The sequence below is a fragment of the Carettochelys insculpta genome, chromosome 6 (assembly GCF_033958435.1).
Source record: "Carettochelys insculpta isolate YL-2023 chromosome 6, ASM3395843v1, whole genome shotgun sequence".
In the NCBI taxonomy this organism is placed as follows: domain Eukaryota; kingdom Metazoa; phylum Chordata; order Testudines; family Carettochelyidae; genus Carettochelys; species Carettochelys insculpta.
Window position 1 is genome coordinate 10,550,035 of NC_134142.1, and position 23,331 is coordinate 10,573,365.

The 23,331-nt window shown below is 44.9% G+C and overlaps 1 protein-coding gene across 2 annotated transcripts; it reads left to right on the top strand.

Moving 5' to 3' along the window:
* Nucleotides 1–7,475: 7,475 nt before the first annotated feature.
* On the top strand, nucleotides 7,476–21,959 carry MAPK1IP1L (mitogen-activated protein kinase 1 interacting protein 1 like). 2 transcript variants are annotated; one of them, XM_074998646.1, is made up of 4 exons: nucleotides 7,476–7,604; nucleotides 16,887–16,914; nucleotides 17,766–18,455; nucleotides 19,263–21,959. In XM_074998646.1, exons 2-4 carry the CDS (start codon nucleotides 16,891–16,893, stop codon nucleotides 19,272–19,274), a joined length of 726 nt encoding a protein of 241 aa, XP_074854747.1. In that variant the 5' UTR covers nucleotides 7,476–7,604; nucleotides 16,887–16,890; the 3' UTR covers nucleotides 19,275–21,959. The 2 variants fall into 2 exon arrangements, with proteins under 2 accessions (XP_074854747.1, XP_074854748.1); XM_074998647.1 differs by having other exon boundaries at nucleotides 7,492–7,600.
* Nucleotides 21,960–23,331: the final 1,372 nt, after the last annotated feature.

The following is a 23,331-nucleotide window of genomic DNA, read 5'->3' on the forward strand; positions in this document are numbered from 1 at the left end:
AGAGAGGTAGCCGTGTTAGTCGGTATCTTCACAAAACAAAACAAAAAGCAGTCCTATAGTACCTTAAAGACTAACAATATTATTTATTAGGTGATGAGTTTCATGGGACAGATCCACTTTTTCGGATCTGGAGAATAACTGATAACTGAGAGAAAAACAACTGATAGAGAAAAAAAAACCGACAGGAAAAAAAATTGAGAGAAAAAACCCCTGCTGCATCAGCTAGCTAGGGGGAAGGTCGGGGTGGAAAAGGGAAAAAAACACTCTGAAAGTGTCTATTAAGGTGGAGAAATTGTCCTTGTAATGCGTAAGATAATTGAGATTTTTGTTAAGTCCATGGTGATAGGTATCAAATTTGAAAATAAATTCCCATTCTGATGTCTTCCTTTGTAACCCGATATTAAATCTCTCTGTTGTAGAACACACACCATTAAGTCATCAATAGCATACCCCACCAAGTTGAAATACTCACTTACCAGGGCTCATGTTGCTGCACTTCCACTAATCTGATTCCCTGGCCTTGGATAGGTACAAAGGCACACTCCTTTGTTTCCTGGCTAGAGAAGAGCAACTGAGGTGAGACCTCTCTTTGCATAGCTCGAGCGATTTCTGTATTTAGCTCCAATTTACCCCAAATGTCTTCTAAGAGGCCAGTAACCAGTGGATGTGTTGATAGTGCTGCCTAAAAATGTTGACCTCCTGTGGTTCGGCAAATTCTCTTGTTTGGCACCAGCCAAACTTGCAATATTAGTGATGTGATGATCTAGGTCAGTGGTTCTCCACCTTTCTAGACTACTGTGCCCCCTTCAGGAATCTGATTTGTCTTGCGGACCCCAAGTTTCAACTTAAAAACTTCATGTTTACAGTATCAGCCATAAAACCACAAAAGCATCAGCGCATGCTGTTACTGAAAAATTGCTAACTTTCTCATTTGTCTATATGAAATTTGAGTTCGTACTGACTTCACTAGGTGCTTTTTACGTAGCCTGTTGTAAAACTAGGCAAATACAGATTGAATCTCTTTAGTTCAGCACCCTCGGGACCTGGCTGGTGCCAAATGAGAATTTGCTGAACCTCAAGAGGTCAACATTGTTAGGCAGTGCTATCAACATATCCTTGGGTTACTGGGCTCTTAGAAGACCTTTGGGGTAAATTAGAGCTAAATACAGTAGTCACTAGAGCTATGCAAGGGTTGTGTTCCCATGCACCCTTGCATAACTCAAATTTCATGTAAGTTGGGAGGTGGCTTTTTTCCCTGGTGGATTGCACATTCTGCAGCCAGGGAAGCAGCAGGAGCACCTGGAGCTCCTTTTGGAAGGTAAGTCCTGGGGGTGGGAGTCAGTTGAGGAGGGTTAAGCTGGGGCCACGCAGCCCTGTGAGGGCTGAGCCAGAGCTATGCGCGGGGGGGTGGGTGAGATGGAGCTGGGTGCCAGGGATGAGACGGAGCGAGGCACATGGGGTGGTGAGCCAGAGTTGTACATGGGGGTATGAACCAGTGCGCTGGGGGGTTTGAACAGGGGCCACCTGCGGGGGTTGAACTTGGGCCGCGTGGCCGGGTTTGAACTGGCATTGCGTGGGGCTGGGGGGTTGAGTCAGGGCTAGGGGAGCAGGATTTTGAGTTGTGCTTAACTCACGTTAATGCGAGTTAAGTGCAACTTGAAATCATGCATTTTGAGGGATTACTGTAGCAGCACAGAACACTGAGAGCCAGGACTGGTGGCTGTAAAACTTTATAGGACTCCAGGAAACTTAGCCAGCACCCATGTTAAGTAGACATCCAGAAACTAAAATCCTGCCAGACCACATATGTTGGTGGACCAGAAAGTCCTGGATTAGAGAAGTTCAGTCTGTCTCTAGATGAGTTGATGTATCCCCACAAGACCTCTGTGTATGCACCAGGGCACATGTATCCCTGATAAAGAACCACTAATCTTCCTTGGGCAACTTTAGGTCAACATTCAAGGTGACGCACTGTAACCTTGATCAGCTTCACACATGCTCTTTCATTATATTCTTGGCTACCAAATTGTTCAGTATACGGCAAGCAGGCTACCTGAATCCCAGCTGCCAGAGCAGTGTTTCCTACTCCACCAGGAGCACTGAGAAGCTGCCATGCTTGACCCCCTTCAGTCTATTAAATGAACCATTGTGATTGGCAAACTGCTGGGAAAAGGCTAACTCGTACTATTGTGTTATTGTCTCGTGTTTCCAACTTGGTCAGGGCCATTCTGAACCAATCAGCAGTGGTGATGAGACTGGCCAGACAATCTAAAAAGCCCAAAGATAAAATTACAGAGTAACGAATTGCTGATGCTGGCCTAAATGATCCACTGTATTTCATTAAAGTCTGAGTGAACCGATTAGTCGAGGTACTATTAAATCATCATTTGCTTCACAAAAGGATTGGGACTGTAGTTAATATATTTTGGCTTAGGCAGCAATAATTTATGTAAGTGAATTGTATCAGCAGCACTTTTACATTCTCATTCCCATTTCAGCTCTGGTAACATTCGGGGCCTGTCCTTGCTCCTGTTGAAGAGAGTGGCACTTTTGCTAGTGATTTCAAAGGGGAGCAGGAACTTGGAAAGTGATAAAAGAGGCACATTTATTATGACAGTAAAATGCATAGAACGAGGGATCCAAATCTTTAGGCACACATGTACTTAACTTCACTCGCCTGATTAAATTGCATTGAATTCCATGGGAATACTCAGATACAAAAATGTTTGCAGAAGCAGCATTACGGTTTGGAGGAGAAACAATGAGAAGTCTTGTGGCACCTTATAGACTAACTGATATTTTGGGGCATAAGCTTTCATGGGCAAAGACCCGCTTTGTCAGATGCAATGTAGTGGACATTCCAGAGATCTAATTATACACGCTCATGAAAAGGAGGGAGTCCCAATCAAGAGGAAGGCCAGAGTTGAGGAGGTCAGTTCAGTCACAGAGGGCTTGGCCCACTTCCAGCAGCTAATGTGGAGGTGTGAACAGCAAAGCTATGTCTACACTTTGAAGGGGGCATGGTAAGTTTTGGGGAGTAAAGGCACTTTGAAGTAGCATGGGCACTTCGAAGTGCCTGCGGCTACGGCATGTCGGCACTTTGAAGTTTGACACTTCAAAGTTGCCGCGGGAGAATTAGCGTAACGAAATGCTGCATATTCATTGCAGCACTTCATTAGTATTTGCTGATCAAGCTGATTACCATGCCCCCTTCGAAGATGGGGTCAAGTGTAGACATAGCCCAATAGAGGAGAAAGAATGTCCCTAAATCCTACCTAAATATATCACCAAGGTTATGGTATCATTTTAAACAGCACGTGGCAGGGTTTAAGTTCATTAAGATGAAGACTGATGTGAAGACCAAGATTTTAACAGGGGTCGGAAAAGAACTAGGTGAATTCATGGAGGTTAGGTCCATCAATGGCGTTAATCAGGATGGGTAGGAATGGTGTCCTTAGCCTCTGTTTGTCAGAGGATGGAAATGGATAACAGGAGCGGGATCACTTGATGATTGTTGTGCTCACTCCCTCTGGGGCACCTGGCATTGGCCACTGTTGGAAGGCAGGAGGCTGGCCTAGATGGACCTTTGGTCTGACTTAGCATGGCTGTTCTTATGTTCTTGGCTCAATGGCAAGGGCAGTGAATAGCACAGTTTTAGCTACAATACATGGAGCTTGCAGACAGTTTCATAGATTCCAAGCCCCAAAAGGCCCATCACCAGAGGCAATCAGTGACAGGGTCCTGGGGGGTGCGCTAGCCACGTGCCCCTGCCTTACCCACTACCTCTCTCTGCACAAGTTTTGCACATGCCCCACAAGCCACAGGGCAGCCTCCCCTCCCCTCCCCTCCCCTGGAGCTAGGAAGCTCACGCTGCTCTGAACAGGGGTGGGACTGCCCCCGCACTCATCAGAAGCAGCGCAGCGCTGATGATGAATATAGGTGTGTGTGCAGGGGTACATGTGGCCCCCTGTGAATCCCCATGTTTTGCTTATGCCTGTCATGATCATCTAGCCTGAGCACCCATAATACTCAAGCCATACAACTTCCCGAGAATAATTCCTAGAGTAGATCTTTTAAAAAACATCCAGTCTTCAATGGAAAATCATCCATGCTGCAGAATCCACCAAGACCAGTGTTCCCCGTAAGCCAAGGGCTTGGGTGGCCACTCACAAGAGATTCAGGTGCCACCCAGCTACGTAGCAGAGCGCCCACAGCCACCCACAGTGGGAAGCATGTATTTCTTTTGGTGGTATACATCTGCACATGCCTGGGTGTGCATAACAAAATTTATTCCACCCAGGGATAGAAGAAAATGACAGGAACACTGACCAAGGCCCCTGGAAATTGTTCCAATGGTTAATGAATCTCACTGTTAAAACTTTACACTTTATTTCCAATCTGAATTTGTCTAGTTCAACTTCCAGTCATTAGATCATATTATCCCTTGCTCTACTAGACTGAAGAGACCACTATTAAATCCCCATGTAGGTACACATAGACAGTGTTCTCTGTAAGCTGTACACTTGCGCAGCTGCTTAGGAGACATTTAGATGTTGCTCAGCTGATTATCAGAGCACTCACAGCTAATGTTTTTGGTTTTGCTTGTGGTGCATATTCACAAATGCCTAAGTCTACATCAGATACTATTTTGCACATGGACGAGTAACCCACACACCTACTGGGTGGGGTTGACTGTCCCATGTAGCGGTACCTAAACCACTTACACAGAGGAAAAAATTAGTATTCTCTACAGCCTTAGCTGACAGCCAGATGGCTTTTAGCTGAATCTATAGAGTAGGGGACAGCAACCCCCGCACACGCGCCAAGAGTGGCACATCAGCTGATTTTAATAGGCACACAAAGCAGGAGCTCAACCCTGCCCCATCTACCCCATGCAGCTGGGAGCTTGCACAGAGCCAGGCCGCATGTGGATTAATAAACAATCAGCTAATACTCCTAACCACCACCTAAACAGTAAAGCTCTGCGGCTTAATTTATTTATTAATGAAGCTGTTGTAAGTAGGATTACTAGTGACTTTAAAAAGTATTACTGACGCTTGGGCTGGGTCTACACTTGCTCCCAGCTTTGACGGGGGCATGGTAATCAGGGTGATGGGAGATTATTAATGAAGTGCTGTGGTGAATGTGCAGCACTTCATTTAGCTAATTCTCCCCTGCAGCAACTTTGAAGTGTCAAACTTCAAAGTGCCAGCATGCGTGTAGCTGCGGGTCAGCCATGGGTACTTCGAAGTGCCTTTACTCCCCATAGCTCACGCTGTGTGTGTGAACCGGTGCTTGGGCTGTGTGTGGTTCCAGAAATTGGGCTGTGTGTACTGGCACTTGGGCTGTGTGTTTGTACCCATGGTTGGGGTGCGTGTGTGTACCTGCCCTTGGGTTGCGTGTGTACCAGCACTTGGGCTGTGTGTGTGTACTGGTGCTTGGGTTGTGTGTGTACCGGTGCTTGGGTTGCATGTGTACCAGCGCTTGGGCTGTGTATGTGGTTTGAGCGCTTGGGCTTGGGCTGTGTGTGTGTACCGGCACTTGGGTTGCGTGTGTTCCAGCGCTTGGGCTGTGTGCGTGTACCGGTGCTTGGGTTGCGTGTATACCAGCGCTTGGGCTGCGTGTGTACCGGCGCTTGGGCTGCGTGTGTGTACTGGTGCTTGGGTTGCGTGTGTTCCAGCGCTTGGGCTGTGTGTGTGTACTGGCGCTTGGGTTGCGTGTGTTCCAGTGCTTGGGCTGTGTGTGTGTACCGGCACTTGGGTTGCGTGTGTTCCAGAGCTTGGGTTGCGTGTGTGTACCGGTGCTTGGGTTGCGTGTGTACCAGCGCTTGGGCTGTGTGTGTACCGGCGCTTGGGCTGTGTGTGTGTACCGGCGCTTGGGCTGCGTGTGTTCCAGCGCTTGGGCTGTGTGTGTACCGGCGCTTGGGCTGCATGTGTGTACCGGCGCTTGGGCTGCATGTGTGTACCAGTGCTTGGGTTGCATGTGTTCCAGCGCTTGGGCTGTGTGTGTGTACTGGCGCTTGGGCTGTGTGTGTGTGTACCGGCGCTTGGGTTGCGTGTGTACCGGCGCTTGGGCTGCGTGTGTGTACCAGTGCTTGGGTTGCGTGTGTTCTGGCGCTTGGGCTGCGTGTGTGTACCGGCGCTTGGGTTGCGTGTGTACTGGCGTTTGAGCTGTGTGCATGTACCGGCGCTTGGGTTGCGTGTGTACCGGCGCTTGGGCTGCATGTGTGTACCAGCGCTTGGGCTGTGTGTGTGTACCGGCACTTGGGCTGTGTGTGTGTTCCGGCGCTTGGGCTGTGTGTGTACCGGCGCTTGGGTTGCGTGTGTTCCGGCGCTTGGGCTGTGCGTATGTACCGGCACTTGGGCTGTGTGTGTGTACCGGCGCTTGGGCTGTGCGTGTGTACCGGCGCTTGGGCTCTGTGTGTGTTCCAGCGCTTGAGTTGCGTGTGTTCCAGAGCTTGGGCTGTGTGTGTGTTCCAGCGCTTGGGCTGTGCGTGTGTACCGGCGCTTGGGCTGTGCGTGTGTACCGGCGCTTGGGCTGCATGTGTTCCAGCGCTTGGGTTGCGTGTGTTCCAGCGCTTGGGCTGTGTGTGTGTTCCAGCGCTTGGGCTGTGCGTGTGTACCGGCGCTTGGGCTGTGCGTGTGTACCGGCGCTTGGGCTGCATGTGTTCCAGCGCTTGGGTTGCGTGTGTACCGGCGCTTGGGCTGCGTGTGTTCCAGCGCTTGGGCTGTGCGTGTGTACCGGCGCTTGGGCTGTGTGTGTACCGGCGCTTGGGCTGTGTGTGTTCCGGCGCTTGGGCTGTGCGTGTGTACCGGCGCTTGGGCTGCGTGTGTACCGGCGCTTGGGCTGTGCGTGTGTTCCGGCGCTTGGGCTGCGTGTCTACCGGCGCTTGGGCTGTGCGTGTGTACCGGCGCTTGGGCTGCATGTGTGTTCCGGCGCTTGGGCTGTGTGTGTTCCAGCGCTTGGGCTGTGCGTGTGTACCGGCGCTTGGGCTGTGCGTGTGTACCGGCGCTTGGGCTGTGTTTGTGTACCGGCGCTTGGGCTGCATGTGTGTTCCGGCGCTTGGGCTGTGTTTGTGTACCGGCGCTTGGGCTGTGTGCGTGGTTCCAGCGCTGGCTGCTGCTGCTGTTGATCACCCGCTGCCCATCACACTCGCAGCCGCGTCAGGCTAAGACTGTTTTCCGGTTGTCACTGGTCCGCCCGCTGCCGCTCCCCTGACCCCGCGTGACTCGCCGCCCTCGGAAGGGCTCGGCCCCCCGCGGCATTCCGCTAGGGGTCGCTGCGGCGCCCTCGAGAGCGGCGGCAGGGCGGGGAGAGAGGCTGGGCGGAGAAGGGGAAGAGGCGGGAAGATGTCACGTGATCCAGTTCGCGGCGGGAAAGGCCGAGGGCGGGGTCTTTGTCACGTGCCCTGCCTTTCGGGCGAGGAGGCGGGCTCCGATCGCTCTTTTGTCGGGAAGGGGCGGGGTCAGCTAACGTGACCTTCCGGTGGGGAGGGCGGGGACGTGCTTCCGCTTCCGCGTGCGAGGCTGGGTGGCGGTGCTGCTGCTACCGGGCCGGCTCCCTCCTTGCTGCCCTCCGTCTGCGCCGAGCGCCTGCCCCCGTAGGTAGGGTGGCCGCCGTGCCCAGGCCGGGCACCCTTGAGGGGAGCGGCGGGGCCTGGAGCCTCCCAGGGGCTGTGGGCGGGGCGGGGGAGTAGGTGGATCGGGCCGCAGGGTCGCTCCGGCTGTGGGGGATTGGGCCCGCGGGGCGGGATTGGGTCTCTCGGCGTGAGGCGCCTCAGTGGTCGGGGGCTTTATCTTGACCGCAGCAGCGGGGGTGGTTCCCTTACATTGGCAGTGCTGCTGCGCCCTGGCCCGGCAGGTGCGGGGATGTCATACGGGACAAGCATTGCAACGTGCCTGTGCATGGCTCGCCCAGAGCGTCAACCCCGCGAGTTCTTAGCACTCGAGTTTGCCGGCCTGGTTTATTGCCTCTCCCTGGACACAGTTTATCCCACTAAAACTGCTGCAAGAGGAGCTGCCTCAGAGCACAGACACCATTTGCGCTCTACAGAGAGTCGTCCGTCAAAGCTGCTCGTTCTGCGCTCGGTATAGTGGCGCTAAACGAATGTCACCCTTGGGATGGCATGAAACAGTGGCACAAAGGAATTCAGTTAATGCGGCAGCATGCCGAATTGCATCGGGGCATTTTGGTAACCAGTTGATTTGTTGCCTAGTAGCTGATCGTAAAAATAGCATTCATCCTACTCGGGGCTCTGTTTTTATAGGACATATTAAAAGCAAATAGTTTCTGACTAAAATTTGCTTGGCCACATATAGAATAATTGTCAACAATATTTTATTGTGGCTTTTTTTGTCTGGAAACAGGTATTTTGTCCATTAAGCTAATAAATTCTCATTCATATGTGTAGGTTGTCAGGTAAAAGGATACCTCACTGAAGAAAGCTTTTGGCAAGTCTGTTTCCTTTTAGTATGACTCCAGTTTGGATCAAGAAATGTAGTATTTAAACTATTATAACCTGTTTGTCTTAGTAGCTTAACACGTTCTGATTTTAGAATAAACAACTGTGCAATATTACAAACAAGTTAAATAGACAAACTGTGTCATTGATAGATGTCAAATTTGTTAGTGGGGAATCTTCATCATATGTTAGTGGAGTTCTCCTGGGTTTGGGACTAGGCCAGACACTGCAACATTTCCATCAATGATCTGGAAGTGTCACTAATAAAATTTGCAGATTGGTAGAGTGGTAAATAATAATGACAGAGTACTCGTGATTTGCAGTCTCGGGGTAGCCATGTTAGTCAGTAGTTTCACAAATAAGAAGCAGTCCTTTAGCACCTTAAAGACTAATTAAATGCATTAGGTCATAAGCTTTCCTGGGTAAGGGTGGGCCTTGCCCTTGAAAGCTCACGACCTAGGATATTGGGTGGTCTTTGAGGTGCTACAGAATCGCTTGTTAATTGTGAGTTGTCACTTGGCAGCCTGGGACTCTGCAAGCAAAATGGGTTTCAGTACAACTCCGCATAAATATATATACATAGGAATAAGAAAAGAAGGCCCTATAGAATAGGGAGTGCAGGGACTGAAGTCTGGGAAGTAGGGATCATAGTGGACAAACATCTGTATGTGACCTCCCAGTGTAATATTGTGGCAATAAAGGCTAATCCTTTCATATACGAATCAGGGAATAGTGAAGGGTATGGAGGGGATTTCTGTATGTATTGTCATTCTCTTCCATGTGTTAATCATAAGAGACCAGCACTTAAAATCCTCTTCCTGCAAAGTTCTCTGATGTCTTTGTTTACATCACACCATTTCTTTTTGGCCTCTCCTCTTGCTTTACATGACCAAATCGTCTAAGCCTGTACTCCATCCTCTTGTCATATAGGGGTATTGTTTGAAGTATCTGTCTAATATACATGGTCTTTCTTGCTTACACCAGTCATTCATCTCAACATTTGCTTCTTTGTGGAACAGATCACTTGCTCGTGTTTCTTTTCTTTTGTTGCCTAACACTCAGTATGGCCTACATGAGAAAGTTAGGTTGGTTTAGCTCTGTTGAAAAAAGGTGTGAAAAAAACTACACCCCTTGAGCAGCATAGGTAAGATGACTTTAGTTTCTGTGTACAGACCACTAGATGGACAGAAGAATTCTTTCATTTACCCAGTGACTGCCTTTCAGAAGGAAGTTTATCTGTGTTGGCAGGAGCACCCCATCTGTTAGTGTAGATGTTGCCTCCCTGTTGCATTTTAAGTGTATGTAAGTCATCAGTATTGTGCACTAAAACTTGATGAGCATTATTTTATAGATTTATTTTCTATTTTAATCTTATTGATATTGACAAGTGCTGCAGCATTTGATAAGAAGTTATTTCTCTCTCTTTGAGCCAGGCATTTACTATCCTATCTTTAATTCCTGTTTGCCCATTTTCCCTGGTTCTGAAACCCATGTAGCAAAACTTTGCATTTTCAGTAGTATCTGCCCATCAAGTTTAAGGATAATTCTTCATTCTATGTTTTTGAGAGTATTTAAGTAACTTCCTCTGTTTATTCTGAGCCTCTCTTCAAGACAGCTGTCAATTTATCAGGATTGTCTTCTAGACTTTCTGAAAACAACTTGCACCAGAGTTCTTTGTTTCTTGTGAGGTATTTAGGATGAGCATAAACAAGACAGGGCTCAAGAGTGGACCGCAGCATATAAGTATTTAGATTATTGAAAAGAAGATTAAAAGGTGTCTTGACCTGAGTGTAAATACCTTCAAGGAGAGAAAATATCCAGTACTACAGTGCTCTTTAATCTAGTGGAGAAAGGTATAACAAGAACTCATGGCTGAAAGCTGAAGCCAGAGGAAGTGATGGATTCTCCATCTCTTGATGTTTTTAAAATCAAGAATGGGTGTATTTCTGGAGACAGTGCTTAAGCCATGCCCAAATTATTAAGTTTCGTACTGTGCTAACAGTGAAAATGAATGCAATGTGATGTGCAGGTCAGACATTATCTAATGGCCTCTTCTGTCCTTAAACCCTATGAAGTTTGAGTTTAGAAGCTACGTAATTTTAAGAGAAAGGGAGGGAATAAAAGTATGTTGAGGCAACAAACAAATTCCAGCAGGAAGAAAAAGAATGAGGTAGTAATATGAAAAGAGCCATTTTAAGAAACTTGCATGCCCAAATAGTTTTGTCTTCCGTGGGAGACGCTCTTATTGTGTCTTACAAGGTCAAGTAAATTTGACTTTTGAGTTGTTGATTCCAGTGACTGTGCATTTATGGCATTTGCCAACTACTTCCAAGACAGGTACAAAGGAATGGCAGGGCGGTTAGTTGCAGCTAAAACTTTAAAATCCAACAAGTCCTTTCTCCTGTTCAAGACCAGTTGTTGGTGGCACAAGGAAAGAGATTATCAAATTTCAGCAGTTAGCTAATGACCTAATAATTAGCATGTTTCCTCCATGTTTACAAGCTAAATTTATAAGTGAAGCATGGTGTAGTGCAGGTCAGATTGATATTTGGGGATGGGGATGGAAAATGAGACAGCGTCACATAAAGCATGACGTGTAGGGGAAAAAGTGGCTAGTAGATCACTGATACTTAGTATTAACTGAGTAGTGCTGGGGAAGGAGAGAGTAGCCAAGAGGGTTAGTCTGTGTAAATATTACTTGTGCCTTCATCTGTAGTCTGGTTTAGTGATGTTGAAGTTTAACTAGCTAGCCTCACCCTAAAGGGCTGAGACTTACCAGTCACATTAACTGGTACAGGCTGGAGCAATACCCAGCTGCCGTGGGCAAGAGATGACTCCAGGCCTGCAGGGCCACTGTGGGCAGGGTGCTTCATCCAGACCAGAGTAGACCTGCTCATGGTGGCGCTAGTGGGAGGTCGGAGGGGCGGGGGGAGAGCTGGGGAGGCTGATGTCTAGTCTAGCCACAGACTGGGGCTGCTTTGGCCTAGTTGGAGCTCCTCCACTCCATGGTGCATCCAGGGCCACTGAAGATGGGGCGACTACTCTGGCTTAGTTGGAGTGCTCAGCCCCAAGGCTGACGTGGATGAGGACTGCTCTGACTAGGCTGAAGTGCCCCTAAGCCAGCCTGCTGCGGATGGGGGCATCTCCAGCCACACATGAGCAGTCCATGTCTGCAGCAGGGGCTGAAGTGGTCTTCTCAGCTGCTGGCCCCCACATGCCCATTTGATCAATTAACTGGTTAAACCTAGTGTTTAACCAGATAACCAGTTAAACAGGATTTTACATCGGTAGTACAGTTGTTGGCTGTGCTGTGGAAGAGGGCTGGTGGATGGAGTTTGAGACTGCTGGAATCTCGTGCCCTGTACCGTTACTGGAAGAGAACAGTGGCAATATCTAGCAAGCCCTGTGCTTACCCTGCTTGCTGAGGGAGGTCTGTGGTATTTAGGGTAGGCAATTCTTGGCATCTCTCCCTCCCCTGATTCACCTAATCTTGGCTATATGTGGAGGCAAAGGCTGCTTAGGCTTGGTGTCTCAAAGCTGCTGAGTCTGTTGGAGCCTAGCATGGAGGGTGTTTGTCTTATTAAAGCCCCTCTCTGGAATCTCCTTTGTCTTGCTACATATGGAGGTAAGTGTGGCTTATATTTAATTTCTTTTGGTTCAGTAATCATCCAGACCCCCTGCCAAACCAGAGTAACTCCTTTTCCTCTTACCCCCAAAAAGAAACATTTGAAATAGACTACTTCATCCTTTACATTCTTGTGCAAAAACCATGTCAGTTAAATTAATTGCTTCATTTTTGTTCTCTGCAAGTGATAGCATTGGTGTAATGCTTTTTGAGAAAGCTCATAACAATATAGCTGGTATGAACATGTAAATGACATTCCATTTACTGTTAACCAGCTCCTTTTTATAAAATGAAGTCAGCGTCTCAGTTGGTGTAAATCCATGTAATTTTGGGGCCCAAACCTAGCAGTGATTTTTAAAGTGGAATTATCGAATGTTGCTAAATAAGAATAACTAGCTGCAGAGAGACGAGGTGGGTGAGGTAATATCTTTTACTGAATCAACTTCTATTGGTGAGAGACCAGCTTTTGAACCACAGGTTTTTTTGGAGGCCTTAGAAAGATTCTCAGAGCAACACAGCGAAATGCAAGGTAGAAAACTTCAACATAAATGGCATGTATTCTAAGGCACCATTCAATGTAGAGTGGTCTTTTACCAGTATTACCTCATCCACTTCATCTGTCCAATGTCCTGGAACCACCAAAGCTACACCTCCACTGGGTCTAACTGGTTTTAATCATGTATAAGAGCATCAAGGGGACGGGAACTTCACATGAGGCACTTGCAAACTGTTCTGGCATTTTGCCTTTTGAGATTTTAATTGAAGCAGATAACTGGTCATACAGGATCAGACTACTGGTCCATCTACCCCAGTATCTTTGACAGTGGCCAGTGGCAAATGCTTCAGAAGGAATGTACATAACAGGGACATTTTTACTGATCTATCTATTGTTCCCCCAATCCCAATCTCTGGCAGCTGGAGGCTTAGAGACACTTAAAGCATGTGGTTGAATCCCTAGCTATCAGGTATCTAAAAGGGTGTCATAAGGCAGAGGGAGGGAACTTGTTCTTCCTTGCCTCTGAGGATAGAACAAGAGGCAATGGACTTAAATTGCAGCAGGGGAGGTTCAAGTTGGACACTGGGAAAAAGTTCCTAACTGTCAGGGTGATCAAACACTGGAACAAATTGCCAAGGGAGGTGGTAGAATCTCCATCACTGGAGATATTTAAGAAGAGGTTAGGTAGATGGCTTTCAGGGATGGTCTAGAAAATGCTTGGTCCTTCCATGAGGGCAGGGGGCTGGACTCGATGGCCTCTCGAGGTCCCTTCCAGTCCTACTCTTCTATGATTCTGTCTAGCTGACAGCCAGTGATGAACTGTCCCCCACAAACCTGTTTGTCACTTTCTTCCAAGCCAGTTATACTTTTGACCTTCCCAAAATTTTGTGACAACAAGTTAGAGGTTGACTATGTTCTGAGAAGAAGTACTTCCTTTTGTTTGCTTTGAACCTGTAGTTATTTCATTGAGTGACCTCTGGCTTTTGTGTTGTTGTATAAAAGGGTAAAAACACTTCCCTAGTCACTTTCACCATACCGTTTCTGATTGTACAGACCTCTGATATCCCTCCTTTTCCATCTCTTCTAAAATGAACAATCCCAGGCTTTGTAATCTCTCCTCAGATGGAAGATATTCCATACCCTCAACATTTGTGTTGTCCTTCTCCGTACTTTTTCCAGTTCTAACTTGTCCTTTTTGAGATACAGCAGCCAGAACTATAGGTAGTGTTCAAGATGTGTGGGTGTGCCATACATTTATAGTAGCACTGTATTTTCTGTTCTCATCTATTCCTTACCTTCTAGTTCCTAGCCGGTAGCATTTTTGACCGCCTCTGCACATTGAGGAGATGTTTTCGAAGAATTACTCAGAGACCGAACAGCTAACTTAGATCCCAGTATTTGCTTGTATATTTGGGATTATTTTTATCAACTTGCATTACTTTGCACTTATCAGTACTGAATTCCATCTGTTTTGTTACTCAGTCATGCAGTTTAGTGAGAACCCTGTGTAATACTTCGCAGTCAGCTTTAGACTTAATTCTTGAGTTATTTTGTGTTGTGGGCACATTTTGCCACCTCATTGTTCACCTGCTTTTCAAGATCTTTTATAAATATGTAGGTTAGCATAGGGCCCAGTCTGGATCCTTCAGATCTATGTTTTTGCTATGTTGAACAATTTCAGTGGAATATTAATTTCAGTATCTCTAAAACATTTTAGTGAAAAACTACATACATTAAGCCAAGTTAGTTATATTTTTATCTAAATATGTTTTAAAGGTTTACTTTTAGAGTTCTGAAGGGTAAATTGGTACGGCAAATCTACACTAAAAATATGATCACCATAAGGGATTTTAGATCTATAAAATGATTGTCCTCTGACCTGTCATCAGGCAAGTGGGATTAGCCTATTTATGCACAGAGCATTTAAATTTTATTTGATGATCTACTATCTTGAGGGTCAGACCTACTTGCCAAAGTAAAAATTATTGTTAAAACATCACATCAGGCTATGTAATTTAAAGGTATAAAACAATTGTGCATTATCAAAACAAAAAAGCAGTCAAGTAACACTTGAAAGACTAACACGATAATTTATTAGGTGAGCTTTCGTGGGACAGACGCACTTCGTCAGACCATCATAAATTACATAACCTGATGTGATGTTTTAACAGTAATTTTTACTTTGGCAGGTAGGCCTGATGGTCTGAAGAAGTGGGTCTGTCCCATGAAAGCTCACCTAATAAATTATTTTGTTAGTCTTTCAAGTGCTGCTTGACTGCTTTTTTGTTTTGATAGTATATAGACTAGGCCAGCTCCCTCTTTGTTACTATTCAGTTGTGTATTGTTTTTAATGGCAACCTTGTCAGCCTACATTCGACTGATTTTTTTTTTTAGAGCTATTCAACTAATATTTCTCAAATAGTGGTTTCGGTCAAATAGTGCAAAACATGTTGATTGTATAATTTAAGAAATATCAATGGGATTTGTCAGTATATTCCAGTGGTATCCAGTAGGAATTCACAGCTTGCCACAACTTGTGGTTGTCATCTTTTCATATTTGCCACATTATATTATACAAAACTTTATTAGTTGCACATACAATTATTAAATATTAGAAAAATACCTTCTGGCCTTTGAATTCACATGAATCTGTGAGATGATGTAATAATGACAGACACAAGTATGGCAACACAACTCAGTGCAGTAGAGGCTTTGAACTTCATGTAGCCTATAACAAGAAGCCCCTTGGTGTGGCTGTTCCCTGCGAGTAGTGTGCAGAAAGCAGTGCTGTCCCTGTGCATTAAAGGGCATGATACCAAACTCCCATCCTTGCCAGGCCCTGCAGTGTTCCCTTTCAGCATAGGCAACGTCATTGCCTGCTGGGTTCCCCGCTGGCTGGGAGGCGGCCTGCCACATTAAGCCTGCGCTAATTGTGTAGAGCACACTTGATGAATTCGAAGAATGATTGATTATTTCTTGTAAGTTAGGTGTGCTTGTATTCACCACAACGCAGTGTCATATTTGCCACTTGGCAAGTAGCAAATGTACTGGACACCGGGGGTGTATTCAATGAATACTGTTCAGCCAGCTCTATTTACATGGGTTTTGCTTTTTGTTGTTCTTTTTCTGGATTCACTGCCCGATATCTTTTCTATGAGAAATCATGGATAGCTTTTCCTTAGTTGGCTTTGAGGTCTTTGTTCTTCCCATTATGTTTTGTATTCTAATTCTTGCCCTAGACTTTTATCTTTCCCTGCTTTCCCCCCAGTAATCTGTACTTCTTTTCAAGTCAAAATAGAGGATAAAACTCCCCGCTTCTGGCCTTAAAATCATCCATCAGCCTTTCTGGCTCCCTCCTGCCCATATCACACTAACTGTGCACCATGAGCTTTAGAAGTTAATTGGAGATCTAATATCCAGAAGACTAACTCGGCTATCCAGAGTGCCCTACAAAGGTTGCGTTTACACTATAGACTTTTATACTGCCCCTTGTTTACGCCTCCCTCTAGCCATCTGGCTACAGTCATGAGGTGGCATCTGCTAATCATTCTTTCCCTTGAGATTTGTGGTAGCTACAAAGTATCTCCACTACTCTGCACTTTCTTAATTTGTGGGGACTCTCAGTGAGTAGCTGAAAGGTCGACCTTTGCCATCCTTCAATTTGCCCAAGCTGCGGACTGAAACTGGTTTGATTCAGCTCACTGTTGCTCAGGCTATTCCAAATAACAGCAGTAAAAATGCACAATAGGTTGGTGTTCACCCTGCTGCAGCTCTGGAAAGTTTTGAGCTGCAGTGGATGATGGAATGATTTTTCTTTGGCTTCACAAAGGCAGCATCTGTTCAACTCACATTTTGAAGGTTTTCTTCACAAATATACTATTTAAAATGAGAGTTTAGATTCTGCAGGAATCTGAGGGCATTTGCCTGTGGCAGCTTCCAACTTTCCATAAATGTGGAATTTTTAAGCTCTGTTTTATATGATCCAGTTGCTGCATAGGTAGGCCTCATCTACCATCTTATGACTCAGTCCCTGTTGTGTTGGAACTGAAATATAAAGAGGCCTTACTAATGCTGGTTCTTCCCCTATGAAAAAACTGCCTTTGTCAGCCCTCATAGCAGATGGATATCTGTTCAGCTCTGAATCATAAAAGCAAAGTCATGGTTGGGGAAACATTGACCCCGGTAAAGTGGAACTGTTACATGTGCAGTGAACGTAGAAAAATGGGCAGGAATTAGTTTCCTTACCAGCTCTTGCCTGAAACACTCTGCAAACTGCTGTCAACAAACTTCTTTTTATTTTTCAGTAAAATGTCTGGAGCTGATGACTTTTCGGTAAGTAAGAAAACTTCTTTCTTACCAATCGCCTGGCTGTGCAACGTTAGTCTAAATTCCAGGCAGTTATTTCAGGGGAAAAAAAGGGAAGGTGTTCCCTGGTGCTGTAATTGTGTCAGTAGCTCTACAGTGAGTAGAGCAATCCAGAGGGCTAAATGTGCTAAACTGTCAGTTGGTTTCCTTGGTACTGTCAGGTCTGAGATCAGTATTAAAATGTAATTCTGACATGATGCTTTTAAGGTATCTGTGTAGAAGGTGGTTAAAGACCCTTCCCTTTGGCTTGACACTGAAAAATTGCATATTGCCATATGTGGTAGCTCTCCTTTTGTCTTAAGTTTTATAGCTACAGGTTAAACCTCTCTCTAATCCAGAACTCTTGTCGCAAGATATGTAATCCGGCATGGTTTTAGTTAAGCAGAGGACCACTTATCATGGATGTATCCAAGTTTCCTGTAGTTCCATGAAGTTTGTTTACAGCCACCAGTCCTGGCTCTCAGTGTTCTGTGCTGTTATTTAGCTGTAATTTACCCCTAAATATCTTCTAAGAGCCCAGTAAGCAGTGAAAGTGTTGGTAGCTTCTAGACAATATTGACCTCCCATGGTCTGGCAATTTCTCTTGTCTAGCACCAGTCAAGTCCTGAGGATGCCATGTTAGAGAGGTTCAACCTGTGTAGCATGTTATAATACCTCTAAGCTTCTATTTTGAAGAAAAGTTGTATGAAATTAAATGCAGCCGTGCACATAGCTTTACCTAAAACTATTGCATGCAATTTATAAATGTAACCAATTGCCACGCACAGTTAGTCATTTCAGTAGTAGGCAGTTGCACTCACTCATGCTTTATTTTCTAGTTGTCAGATGCTTTACCGGATCATTCACCGGCTAAAACCTCCAGTGTGAGCAATACAAAATCAGGGCAGCAACCTGGTCAGCCGCCACAAAGCTGGCCAGCTTCCAATCCTTGGAACACCCCAACTGCTCCTCCTACAGGGCCATCTGGATTGCCACCAAATACATCAGCCTCCAGTGTGCCATTTGGACCTCCCCCAACAGGAATGTATCCTTCAGTGCCCCCTGGACCGCCTGCTCCATTTCCTCCTCCTCCCAGTGGTCCATATCCACCCCCATCTGTGCCAGGTCCTGTCCCTCCAGGGCAATATCCTCCACCAAGTATGCCCTATCCAGAGCTTCCAAGACCATATGGCGGTGCAACAGAGCCAGCTGCACCTCCGGCTCCTGTTGGGCCATGGGGATCCATACCCTCTGGAGCATGGGGACCAACAATGGGAGGGCAGTATCCTGCACCTAGTATGCCATATCCACCCCCAGGGCCATATGCCACTCCTACCCAGACGCCAGGGGCTGCACCTACAGTACCATGGGGTACTGTCCCACCTGGAACATGGGGACCTTCACCACCTGGTCCATTTCCACCACCCACAGGATCATATCCAGCTCCAGGACTATATCCTACACCCCCTAATCCTTTTCAAGTGCCATCTGGTCCTGCTGGTGCTCCATCAATGCCTGGTGGTCACCATGTGAGTATTTAAAGTGTCCTATGTTGAACAGTTCCAAAATTCATCACAAATTTGTACTGATGTTGGAGTGAAAGAACCGTTTAGCTCTTCGAATAGTCCATGTGATTTTACAGTGTAATTTTTCCTGGTAACAACTTAATGCGAAATTTACTGTCTAGGGGAGTTAAAAGTATTGGAATACTCAGTTTTGTAATACCACTAAACCTGAGAAGTTAGCCAGTGATCTTCAGGGTATATTTTTTTGTATGGGTCTCTGAAAAATACTTCCATTTTAAACATAGCATTGGTTTGCTTTCTAAAGATAAGCATACAACTAGATACGTTTGCTTAAACACAAGAATGGAAAGAGTTTTGTCTAGAGATTAGAATCTAAGGCTATGTGTACACCAGCACTTTTGTTGGTAAAATTTACATTACTTGGGGTGTGGGGGGGCGGGAAACACCCCAGCTAACATAAATTTCACCAATGGCTCTGTGCATACCAGTGCCTCTATGTCAGCTGAAGACTTTAGTGCTGTGTTTGCTGTCTGGACAGCTCTTTCCCATTGGCAGAGTGGCTACAGAGGAGACTTCCAGTGGCACAGCTGCATGGGTACAGCTGTCTACCCTAAAGACCTTAGGCCAGCGCAAAGCCTTAGGATGTTGAACCGCCAGCTAAACAAAAAAACACCATAGTAACAGTTTACTTGTACCCTTAAATTTGTCCTTGCCTTTAGTCGAGATGTTTGCCTAGTGCTGATTTGACAATGTGCTGTCTTGCTAAAGCCATACATTGACCTTGAACTTTATTTTTTAATTTTTTTACAGCCTTACCGTTGAATTCATGCTGAGCAACAAAGTACTGTAGCTTTCCACCTTCATCCACTATTTACAGATATTTTTAAAATTTTTGTTTCGGTAACTTTTGGAGAATTGCGAAGAGCACTCACCTCTTGTGCGTACTTCTGAGGTATGAAGGAGCAATCTGCATACATTTAACTTGCTCATATGCTGACATCTTTTGGTTTATTAAAGTGAAGTAGGATGAGCAGACAATGTCCTGTGGTTCTTACTTAAGGCAGAGTTTTCTTTGCAGGGGGAAAAAGGGAGTTACAAAGTGAGTAAGGATTACAGGATCAGGCCTAAAGGCTGACTAAAAAGTTAAACATTAAATGTCAGTGAATGCTTTAAGTTTTGATACAAGACTTGTGGTAGTCACTAAATGGATGGATAGTCATATTTTGTCTCTTTTCAGGTTATTTCAGGATATCAGTAAAAATAATGTATATTGAGATTTCTTTGTGAAGTCTCTTTCAAACGTGCTACAGTAATTAAAAACATACTAAAGGAAGGAAGCACATGGATTTGAAGGCTGAGCGTGTATGTGTGGACACACGCACTCTCTCAAGCACAGCTTCTCTCAGATTCTGGGGCTACAGCTGAGCAGTTGTAGGCAGAAATACATAGTCTAACTTGATTTGCACATAAATGCCTGTTTGCAAATGTGAACAGGTGTGTGTACAAGTAGCTGGATGCGCAGATCAGTTAATTTAAATCCACAAGTGTGATGTTTGTACATGAAAATGAGGGCAGAATTTTGCCAGCCCCAAATTAGTAATGGCAACTGGAAGTTTTGCTTGTTTGCTACAAAAAGACAAACTGACTCCCACTGGGAGGTTATCCGGTCTCTTCACTTGGGTTCTACCTATCTGAAACTTAAACACTGCAGAACTTTTACTTTGCGTCCTTGGAAATTAATCATAAGTTCAGTTTAAAGTAGTCTAGCGGCGAAAAGCTGCTTTTGACATTCCACGTAGTCCTATCACCTAGATAGATCCTTCCAATCCATCTCCCTTTGCCATGGTTGGAAATGAGCCATTTGTATGACAGAGCTCCATTGAACATCATAATAGGGTAGTCCCTTTGTTCATACCTAGGTGTGTGTTGTACCTTGCTGAATGACATGGTCTGATGTGGTTTTAATTGAATGACTAATATTCTGTGTTCTGTGTAGCTGCTTTTCATCTGAAGGATCACTGCTGTCAATTTCATTCTCCTGACAGACTCCTTAGGGAATTATCTTAATGATAGCTTTACATTACCAAGATACATTCTTCACTGAGACTTGAGCTTTTTTTTAAATTCATCATGGTACTTTGATTATGTAGACTTTGTGACCATGAAGAAATTATTTTATCCAACTGGGGAAATCTTATTTAGCTTCTGTTGGTGGAATTAAAAAACTGAATTGGTAATACTGACGGATTAGCAATACATCAGCTCATTAGGAAATCCTTTTGAATTGTGGAACTGTGAAATCAAGATACCTTTCTCTTCCTTCCCTTAGTGTGGACTCGTGCATGCACCGAGTAGTAGATTTTTAAATATAAACTGGGTGGTCTGGTAGCGATGTTGGAAGCAGACTTAGCCTCCATGGCAGTTTCAAGATCCCCAAAATAAATTTTATAGACTAGAGCAGTCTGTGAAGGAGCTGTGGCCACTCTGGCATATTGCTATGAGGTCGAATAAACAGCCACAACGTGTGTTTTGTACTAGGAAGGCAGTATTGGAGCTGAACACAACAAATTAAGATTTGTCACTAATATTCCACATAAATCAAAGTCTCTATGAACACTGGAAATCAGAACACAAATATTTTAACTAGGATCTTACGTAAATTTGGCATAGAATGCTGTTCCTGTAGGATTTAACCTTCAGAAATTCACTGAGTGGACTTAAATTTCTCCAAGGCTGATACAACTTGTACATGTGAGTCTAGCAAACATGCTTTGACTGCATCTGCTCAAGTGCATTTGACATGTTCAGCCATAGTCTGTAATTTGATCTAAGGAAAACAAAGTATTTAAATGAATTAATCTCATAGTCACATGTACAATGGCAAGATAGAAAATACAAAGTGAACATATAAAATTTATTTTTAAATTAGAATTTCCAAAAATAAATAAAATAGATGTCTGGATTCTTCCTGGATTAGGCAGGATTTATTACTGGAAAGCTTAGGCTAAAATTCAGATATATGTGGGACATTGGAAAAAAAAATGTATATTTCTTGAAGTCATGAAAAGTTTCTCATCCCCTTTGTTTTGTGAGCAGGATTCCTTGCATAGCAGTGAAAGGGTTTTACCTGTTAATCTATTGTGTAAAAACTCAAGTTGTCACTATATACTGTGTAGTAACTTTATCACATGTATTGTCAAGTGTGAGCAACTTCTGGCCTGAAGCTTTTGCGATGGAATTTGTAAATTTCTATGCATCATTTAAATTAAATTGCTGAGAAGTTTGTTTTGACTTGTGCTTAGAGATTGCCATACTGCATTTGTTTACAATATGACATAAGCAATCACATCTTTAAAGTATAGACTATCACCTGCTGCTGTATTTTCTTTAGATGAGACGAATATTGCTGTATGATAGTGAAAGGCTATAAATACAGGATTTGATATTTTTTTGAAAATGCTGTCACTTTTGTATAAGATTAGACATTAAACGTATTTTCAAGACTGATGGTTTTCTGTTTTTCAGTTACTGCTTTTACCCACTTTTTGCTTTATTTCTGAGCACAAATTAACTGTGAATACCAAAACCAGGATTTCCCTGAGTTAGAAAAGTAAGGAAAAGCTGAATATAAACTTGGAATTGTTTGGCTTGTACAAATGCTCTGTGTGACTCTTGGATGCGGGTTATACAGCAAGCATGGATGTAACACTGGAGTACTGTTGGTAGCATATGAACCTCTCAGGTGGAGCCCGGTGTTTCCTGTAAGCTGTGCTCCGCTCAGGAGAGATGCCAATGCTGCCTGGCTGACTAGAGGAATACAAACCAAGCTTGTGTGTTTCTCATGGTGGTGCACATAACAGTGTATTCCACACATGGGTGGAAAAAATCCACAGGTGGATGGAAATGATCCCAGGGAACATTGGTAGAGCCTGCTTGTAAAAACTGCCTTACTAGTTTGTGGGAATTGAATGTCATGGGTGAGAGTTATTCACAATTCTGTAGTCCTCTAGCCTTGCCTAAATTGGGGGAGGTACAATTTTATAAATCAGACTCCTTTTCTGCTAGTCTGGACCAGGTCTGTCATGCGTACTCCTTGTCTGCTAAATGTGTTGCTCAGGTAAAATATATGCTGAGCAGGCAAGTACCGTGAATGGCCTGAAAGTATGCATCCTTTGGTCAGAGTAAACCTGGCAGTAGAGAGCAAGAGAGAAGGTGTTCAGATAGGAGAAATTTTCACTCCTAGCTCATGAGGTAGGTGAAGCAGTTCAAGGGGGTGATTTGTTTTCTATCATTCAAACCATGTATGCTTGCCTAACGCTGCTAGCACTGTCATAGCTAGAGTCAGCATGCAATCTGACAGCATGCACCTCTGCTTTCTGCTCTGAGTGATAGACCCCTTACTCTTCCTTGTCTCGGTAGGATTTTTCCATTCTCTCACTGTGTCCTGGAACCTGTATAACAACTGTTTATCGCTCTGCTGGAGCACCTGTGTTTCCTTCCTTTGGGACGGTGTAACCAGTGATGTTTGCCAGCAGCCTTCTGGAAGTAGTAATTTTAACCAAAATAGATGATTTTTGGAACAGCTTCTCTGACTGATGTTGTTGCCTCACCCACCTGGTGTTTCTGAACCTCTCTCTCATATTTAATTTGATGCTTCACAGTATGCTGCAAGTTAAATTTTCCTCGTCACTTAGGGGTACAGAATTAAAAGCAATTTACCGTGTTCTAGCCAGACCAGATCCTCCTGTGTGTCTATGAGGCTGGCTTATTCTGACCTACACCAGTTTGTGGTACTCAAGGAGAGTGGGCCAGAGCTTTTGAAGCTACTTGCACTGGTATTCTTAATGATCCTTAGTTAAGTGTAAGCGGTTATCTTGAG

What these genes read in the sequence shown, in the direction of transcription:
- MAPK1IP1L (XM_074998646.1), top strand. Translation starts at nt 16,891, where the DNA reads ATGTCTGGAGCTGATGACTTTTCG. An exon ending in CTGGAGCTGATGACTTTTCG is followed by an intron (nt 16,915 to 17,765) that starts GTAAGTAAGAAA and finishes TTTATTTTCTAG; the next exon opens with TTGTCAGATGCTTTACCGGA.